Source organism: Vigna unguiculata, chromosome 8 (genome assembly GCF_004118075.2).
Source record: "Vigna unguiculata cultivar IT97K-499-35 chromosome 8, ASM411807v1, whole genome shotgun sequence".
Taxonomy (NCBI): Eukaryota; Viridiplantae; Streptophyta; class Magnoliopsida; order Fabales; family Fabaceae; genus Vigna; species Vigna unguiculata.
In genome coordinates, this window is record NC_040286.1 from 21,525,756 (window position 1) to 21,535,059 (window position 9,304).

At 33.2% G+C, this 9,304-nt stretch overlaps 1 protein-coding gene across 1 annotated transcript; it reads left to right on the top strand.

The window, feature by feature from the left end:
• The first annotated feature begins 254 nt into the window (after positions 1–254).
• LOC114194992 (protein MAIN-LIKE 1-like) lies at positions 255–3,783 on the top strand. Its single transcript, XM_028085390.1, has 4 exons — positions 255–311; positions 415–522; positions 601–1,149; positions 3,649–3,783. The coding sequence occupies exons 1-4, from the start codon at positions 255–257 to the stop codon at positions 3,781–3,783; spliced, it is 849 nt and encodes a 282-aa protein (XP_027941191.1).
• The last annotated feature ends 5,521 nt before the right edge of the window (positions 3,784–9,304 follow it).

Below are 9,304 nucleotides of genomic sequence, written 5' to 3' on the forward strand. Positions count from 1 at the left end.
TTGTTTCTTGCATTCTGGATTATGGAATGGTGTTATGTTTTGTTATCTTACAAAACCAATTTTGAAAAAGGAAAGAAATATATATATATATATATATATATATATATTAGGAAAATAATAAATAGTATTTGAATAATAAATAGCCCGTGAGTGTTGATGGTTCCACCTGCTATGTACTCAAACTTTTAATTTTATAGATATGGTTAGAACACGAGGTGGATGATCTAGACGCGGTGGATCTTCTTCTGCACACGATGTATCTGAGAGTTCTGCACAGGGTGCTACACGAAGGAGACCAACCGCTTCAGCTCGTAGAACGGTCAATAGGCTATACCTACAGTACGTGACCAAAACCCTCTGTCAGATCATGAGGATGACGATGTTATTGACCATGGTGATACCGATGTTGCTCAGGACCAGGAGATTGGGAATGATGGAGCAGGATTTCCTGGTGGTGTATTTGATACATCGTTATTGACTCGTTATGTTGATCATGTTACACGTATCATATGGGAGGGTCAAGTTAGTTAAAAGTTTTTAGAAATGTTTTATTTTATTGTTGTTATATTGTTTTACTATTTTATGTTTCTTTTTTCTTAGGATCGAGTTGTGAAACTAGTCTTTCATTATGAAAAAGTTAAAAGATTTGGACGACCTCACCCTTATGTTAAGCCTTTTGTGTTGAACTCTGGTTTATCGCCTCTATGCGATATTTTATATGATTACCTCGATACTAGGTTGATCTTGGATTTTGTGGAGAGATGGCATCATGAGACTAATAGTTTTCATCTACCAATTGGTGAGATGACTATCTCTTTAGATGACGTGTGGTCGCTCATTCATCTCCCTATCATCAGAGAGTTTTGCCCAACTAAACCTCTTGAATATGAAGATTCAATTCAGATTATGATGACACTTCTTGGTGTTGATCGGGCTATGGCTTCCGATGAGTTGAATCATTGTCGTGGTTCACAGCTCTGGGAGTTTGTTGCACGAGCATATCTTTTTCACCTTGTAGGGTGCACCATATTTGCTAATAAGAGCACCACTTTTGTTCAGACCCATTACCTGGAGCTAATTAGAGATCAGTTAGGAGATGCTAGCTTTGCAAATATAAAACAATTATCTGGATATCTACCTCTTTTACAAGTACCTCTATATAATACACTTTTTTTTAATATTTTAATTTTTTTTTCTTTTATATCATAGTATTTAAATGAGATGTTATTTCATATAGAGTTGGATATACGATTTGTACTAGATAAACTAGGTTCTGCATCAGATTTGTATTTTCTATATTTTCCACCCTTTTCACATCCTAATAATGCATAGGTCTGTCTTCCCAATTGTCCATGATATTTATCGGATCTTAGAATAATAACAACAAATCCAAGATCAAAACCAACCCTTCTAACCCGCTTAATTAAATCTTCACATGTTGGGAAGATATCATGACTTGCAAACTTAGAGGTATAATCTTGTTCACATATATCATGAACGAAAGCAGAAAAGTCTAACACGAGACTAGGATCTACTTTAGAATCCAAGAAATGATGATCTTCCATAATTATAATGACCTACAATAAATAAATAAAAAACAAAAGGAAATTTCTAAATCAACAATCAATGAATCAAAGCCAAAAAAAAAATATTGCGGATGTTGACATCTGCAATACACTTTTTAATTAACATCATTTTTTATTTTTTTTAATCAAAACATATTCATATAATTGAAAAAAAATATATCAAGCAACTATATTAATGTTTATACATATTATAGCATTTTTACTAGATCAGCTGGATCATAAATCAAACCCAAAAAAATTAAATATGAAAAGAGAAAAAAAAGGTTGTGAATGTCAACATCCGCAACACACCCTGACATTCGTTGAAATTGTATTGCAGATGTTGACATCCGTAACACACTTTTTCATTAACATCGTTTATAAGTTTTTTTAATCAAGACAGATTCATATAATTGAAAAAAAATTATCAAACAACTATATTAATGTTTATACATATTATAGAATTTTTACTGGATCAAATGGATCATAAATCAAACCAAAAAAATTAAATATGAAAAGAAAAAAAATAGGTTGCGGATGTCGACATCCGTAACATACCTGACATCTGTTGAAATTATATTGCATATGTCGACATCCGCAATACACTTTTTAATTAACATCGTTTTTTAATCAAAACATATTCATTTAATTTAAAAAAAATTATCAAACAACTATATTAAGGTTTATACATATTATAGCATTTTTACTGGATCAGATGGATCATAAATCAAACCCACAAAATTAAATATGAAAAGAAAAAAAAATAGGTTTCGGATGTCCACATCCGAAACTCAAGCTGAAATTCACTTGTGGATGTCGACATTCGCAATACACTTTCTATTAACATATTTTTTAATTTATTTAATAAAATCATATTTATATAATTGAAAAAAATAGCAAATCACTAAATTAATGTCTATACATATTACATTATAATTAATGGATAAAATAGATCAACAATCAAACCAAAAAAATTATATATGAAAATTTTTAAAAAAAATGTTGTGGATGTTGACATCCGGAAAACAAACTGAAATACTATTGCAGATGTCAACATTCATTATAACAATTAATATTTCATATATTTCATATATCAGAATGGACACTCAACAATAACAAACAAATATCAGCAATAACAAACATCATTCCAATATTATTTACCATCATTTATTAAAATAAGATGCAATGATAGGGATATGAATACTAACTTGTGAAAGATAAGACCTTTGAAAGAAGAGCATTGAGAAGAGACACTCAGGGACCACAATTCTTGTCTTGTTGTTGATGAGAGCTGGACCACAGAGAAAGATCAACGAAAATGTTTGGAGGAAATGGGAGAGCAAAAACGGAACATGAAGAATTTTGGAGGTACAACAAATTGGAGGTGCAAGCTCTCTCTGAAACGGAAGAAATAAAAAAGCACAGTGCAGTAAATTTTTGTAATTACTTTCAACCATGAAGTAGGTAAGGATAGAATGGGTAATTAATGCTAACATTTGGGGTACAAGAGAAAGGCTTGGGGTGTAGGGAGAAGCCCACCTTCTCTGACACACTTTGATAATATTTGAAGTCAAATCAAAGAATTTATTGTCCACAATCAAAACTAAAAAACGAAATCAGCCATCCAATTTCATTCCATTATTAAATAACACATTCAACAAAGAGTAAAAAAAGAATGCCTAATCACCTACTTAACCAATAAATCAACTAACACTCTCAAAACAAACCTGACTATTTAAAACCAATAAACCAATTAATATTCTCAAAGCAAACCAATATTAGCTATAGCTTTTGCCCAAGATGTAAGCGCCTGACCTAACAATTGGTATCAAAGCCAGGTTCATGAGTTCGATTTGTGGTAGGCAATTGTTAAGGGGGAGATTGTTGCAGGTTGTGCAATTATCCCATGGCAGAGTTTCGCGTGGTGCGTTGTTGGAGGCGGGATGTCAAGGTGGTGCTACGTCAACAGGTGTTATATCGATGGGTAATGCATCTTCGGCGATATAGTCAAACGACATGATGGTTGCAAAATGTGGATGTTGGTTTGTAGCTTTTCGCAAGGTTCGATGGTTTTGCGTCGTAGGTTGTGACATGGTTCCGACAAAGGGTGTATGGTGTTTATGCACGAGCATTGGCTAATATTTGTGCAAGGTGTGTGGTGATTATACACGAGCATTTGTTAGCATTGATGCTGGGTGCATGGAAATTCTTGGGATGACTTAATTCGAAGTGGAAATTCTTGGAATGGTTTGATTCCAAGTGGAAATTCTTATGATGGTTTGATTCCAAGTGGAAATTCTTGGGATGGTTTGATTCCAAGTGAAAATTCTTCGAGTGGTTTAATTTTAAGTGAAAATTCTTAGGATGGTCTGATTTCGAGTGGAAATTCTTAGGATAGTTTGATTCCAATTGGAAATTCTTGGGATAGTTAGATTCCAAGTGGAAATTCTTGGGATAGTTGGATTCCAAGTGAAAATTCTATGGATGGTTTGATTCCAAGTGGAATTTTTTGGGATAGTTTGATTCCAAGTGAAAATTCTCGAGACGACATGATTCCAAGTATGATTGCTGGTATAGGCAATGAAGATGTGTTTATTTTAATCAGGGTGGAGAATGTTGGGCTGATAAAAATAACATGTCTTGAAAAGTCCCCATTGCCTAGGATCGCCAATGGGGTGGGTGTTAATGACTATATAATGGGCTCTAAGTCCATGATGTTCCTTGCCCCAGTCAAACACACTTTAAGCTTGTATTTGACTTTTCTTATACTCTTGTATTAGAGTATTGTGAGGTTTGGGTTTAATTCTTGCTTTGGAGAGTGTGGGTGTACTTGGGGTCAAAGGGCATGGGAAGGTAGTCTTTGTGTTGTACAAATTTTCACATAGTTTTATTCTCTAGTGGTCGTGGTTTTTCTAAAATTTAAGGGTTTCCCCGTTATATTTTTGTTTTCCTTGTTTTTATTTTATTTCTCTGTTAATAGGGTGATTGTTGGGATAAAGACAGCCATAAATAACACAATAACAATCAACACTTCTAGACAATTTTCACAATATGAAGTTAAAATATATCAAAACAATTGCATAATGTATTTTTCATCTCCAAAAACACAATTGGAAAGCTTAAACTCTTTAGGAAGGCCAAACTTATACATAAAACAAAACGAGTATGTGTACCCATGTACACGGTTATTTTTCTAACTTTATTTAATATTTAATTATAAAATCATTATAAAATTCACTATATTTTAAATTAGAATAATAATAATAATTACAATATTAAATAATAAAAAATTATAAAATAAAGTATTTATAATAAATATTTATTTAATAGTATTTTTATAATAGTTTGATATAATGTGATGTGTTAAGTTGAAATAAGTTAAACAAATAAACAATTTTGTATGAAAAAAGAAAACATAATATATTATTTATAATTAAATAATTCAACATTTGTTTATAATAAATAATTTTTATAAATAATGTATAGAAATTATTCTAACTCGTAATAATTTGAAATATTTTATTTGAATTTACTGTTGTAGAACTGATACATAAATCAATTATGGATAAAGACAATACAAAGAATGAGTACAATTGAAAATTAGTTGGAAGTCCTTTACTATTTTGTTTATCGTTGAAGTAGCTTACTAGGCAATATCATGATACACTGCATAGACCTACAATTGTTTCCAATTATTTTGTTCAATCTAGCATATTTTCATATAGCTTAACAAGAAAAGAAAAATAGTAAAAGCTTCAACAAAGATATTCTGAAGACTTGCAAAGTAAAATTGAAGAAATTATAAAGTCTTTCCTTATAAAGAAAATTACCTGATGTTGATCAAGACAACCAAATTCAAAATCCTCAACTACTATAATTTCAACAACTATAAAATGGATGTCAAAGATGATCAAGAAGACATAAATGAATATGAAGCAATAATCACGAGTAGGGATGTCAATGGGGCGGGTAGGGTACGAGTAGTACGGGTAGTAGCTCCCATGTACCCTACCCACTGGATAAATATCCACCCCGTATCCGTACTTATATCCGTTATACGGGTACTCGCCTATTTTTTTCATATTCGCGGATATCCACGGGATTTACAAAAATATTTAACTATAATTAGTGCTTGGATCAACAAATCAACCTTCTCCGATTGATTCTTGAAAAACAAACAAATAAAAAATCACTAAAAAATTATATTGTAGTTTATTTTTGAATGAAATATTAAATAAATTACTAACTTCATCAATGTCCACATCTTGCAACATTGTATAAAGTTTCATGTTGTCCAATTTTAATCTAGAAGAGCTTGAAAACATAAGAAGTTCATTAAAACAATTTCTAACAATCACTTGAGTAAAATATCTAAGTAAAAGTGTTAATTTCATTACCTTTCGTGTTGGTCTATAGCCAGTCTTGGAGACACATCAATGCCTCCATAGTATTTGGAAGTAATCTACTCCGATGTGGGGTAAGAGTCCGACCACCATAGATACCTGTGGGTACGGATTTTTTTGACATCCCTAGTCACGAGAACGAAAAGAGCAAATCATTGTCAATTTTACTTAGTGAGAAGTTAAATATAAGAGAGGGTTGTGTGCTTAACAATTGTAATATTCTTTACTTTGTTAACTTTATCCTGGGAGTTTAAAATGTTCTCTTTTTCTTTGAAAGTGTTTTCTCAATCTTATTTGAGTGTTCTAAATCTTAGGGAAAGATTAAGAAGGATATCTAGAGAGGTTAAACTTGTGTCTAAAGAGATTGTACTCGTGTAGTCTGGAGAGATTGATACTTACGATATCTGGAGAGACTATATTCATTGTAATAAATTGAATTGTTTAATGGGAACTCTTAAGTATTGTACTTGAGAGAGAATTGGACATAGTCCAACAGTTTGGGAGAATTAGTGTAAAAAGTCTTCCTTATACATGACATGTTTATTACTATTTGTTTTAGATTAAATAATGTGTCAAATGTAACACCCTAGTTGGATATTACTTGGTAAAGCAAAATATCGTTAAAGTAAAATTCAAAACTTCTTATACCATTCCCAAATGTGAGAAAATTTAAAACTTTATCGATACACTTTAAAATAAAGAAAACCATAAATCTCAATATCTCTTAGTCACATTATTACAAGTTTGAAATCTCAAGAACTAAACATAAAAGATAATCAAAACATATCATTTATAAAAGAAATCCCAAGCTATCACGCCACTCAGCATCATCACTTGGAACCCCACATCTGCTCCCGTTTGACAAGTCACACGATCATCACCAAACACAAACATAAAGGGTGAGCTTAAAAAGGAATAAACATGCATAAACAATAATATAAACACCTTACCCAAATGAATTTAACTTAAATAGTTTCCCATTCTTAAAGACCTTTATACCATGAGGTTCAAATGAAACCCTAGTCTCACAACCTATATGAGATTAGCACATCTAATCATATTGTGTACACACTCGACCATGGCCTTAAGGATATCATATGCTTCCACGAACCTGCCCCCTCGAGTTCTAACCTCGTAATCTAACACGCATGAACACATCCAATTACAAACCTCCTCACTTGTAACACCCTCTAGTGTGAGCATGGAACATAAGAACCTCCCCACTCGTATCCCCACACAAGAGTACAACCAATACGAACCTCCCCTATCGTAATACAAGCAAGCATATCCCAGACCCAAGTCCATCACCACTAAGCATGCAAAACTCACCAAAAATGCAAATTTCCCTTGCACCATAGCCTGGCGTAGCTTAAGCACCGCCAGGAGATGTTGCAGACCGCCTAGCGGTAAAACAACGCCGCCAAGAGCCACACCTTCTAGGGATCTCCCTAATTCATCAATCGCTTGGCGGCTAATCTACACCGTCAGCCGCTACACTAGTAGCGTGAAACTGCTGGTTTTTGGCACCACCAAATAAGTTCTAATACAATAGACATCCAAGCACACATCCAAATTCCAGAACAATACAACACCTATTTGCTTATTCTCATGACTCAATTACACATTCGTATATAACATGCATTCACAACTTTCACTCATGGTAATACATGTAATTACCAAGGAAATCCTTCATATTCATAGTATAATTCACAACAGCCACCTTCAAATTACTTTAGTGCATTCTCCTATATACCAATGTGACTCAATATAACACTTCACACATCCAATGCATCAATCATAGCTATATTCACAAGTATTCACCAATTTAAACCTTGTCACTCTTAACTTCTACAATGAAAACAACATGCACATAAGAAAATCACAAAACATAAACTAAATATTGCCTACCACTCATGCAAAATCCCATCTTACCTCAAACAACACCTAGTACATTCCATCTATTCCAATACCTCATGCCCAATCAAGTTTAGCATCATCATACAATTATATTCCATGCATTAGACCTTCCCCAATACAATTTGTCCAATAATTACCACATATATAAGTCAAAATAAACCCCACAGAAATCTAACCCGGAACCATTACAACCAAAACGCAAAGTGCATCTACGCACTAGGCTATCACCTGGCGATAAGCATGTACTGCCAAGTGGTGCATCAAATTCTGGACAAAACCTATATTTGTCTTGCACCTATGAGAAACCCTAATTTTCCCCAAGACTCAATCTAGTTATCCAAGTGCATAAAAACCACATCAAATCACGTTTCCAGTATCATACAAATCCAATTACTCATACAATTTTAAATGTATGACAATTAAACTCTAACTATCATGTTTCCAATTCATTCACAAACCTAATGTGAACCCCTCACGTTCATGTTGTAAGACCCATAAAATTTAATTAATTAATAAATGCGGGTGGTGGGAACTTTGATGACATTAAATGTTAAATAGTATAACATGGAAAAGTACTAGCTTAAGTGGTTAAGAGTACTTGATTGTGTGAGAGGACTTGGGTTCAAGTCCTATGTATGCCAATTGTGTGTGTTTGATTTATTATTGTTTTTTTTATAATATACTTGAGCCCGTTGAGTAATAGTATAATCATAGGGTTATAATAATTATCACCAAATATGGGTTGGTTGAATGTTGATGTATTGAATTGGCATTAGTATGGTCACGGGTTCAAACCTTGATAGACATGAATTAAACCCTATTTTTTGTGAGAATCGGCTTTGGCATGAATGTGTAAGGGACAACCAAGGGGGCTGGAAAGAGTAGTATAAAAACTTAATTCAATGACCATAGTAAGTATGTTTTCTGTGGCATAGAAATTCAGAACGAAAATTGGAGAGTGAGTGGTGAGTTTTGGGTGCACAAGAGGCTGAATTGGGAGAAGGATTGAGGCAAAGCATTAGTGAGCAGAGGAACACTCATATTCCCACATTTTTAACAAGGATTCCAAGTTAGGGGAATTTTTCCTTGTGTGTGTAGATCAAATGTGTTATGATTTTTGCGTTTTTGCTCTTCTCAATTGGTTCCTTTGTGTTGGGAATTTCGTGTTATGTGTGATGAGATTGAGAATTGGTTTGGTTGATGTTGTGTGTAAAACCCTTTTATGCCTGATATGTTTAGGATAAGGGTTTTAGTATTGAATGGTTATTGTTGATTAAATCTCGAGTATTGGTAGTTCAATTAGATATAATACATGTTCATATGGTTTGATTGTTGATAGAGATTGAAAGACTGAGTCTATATAATTTTGGGATGTGCTTGGCTTGAGTCGCGAGCGAGGAGTTCGTGATGGGTAGACCG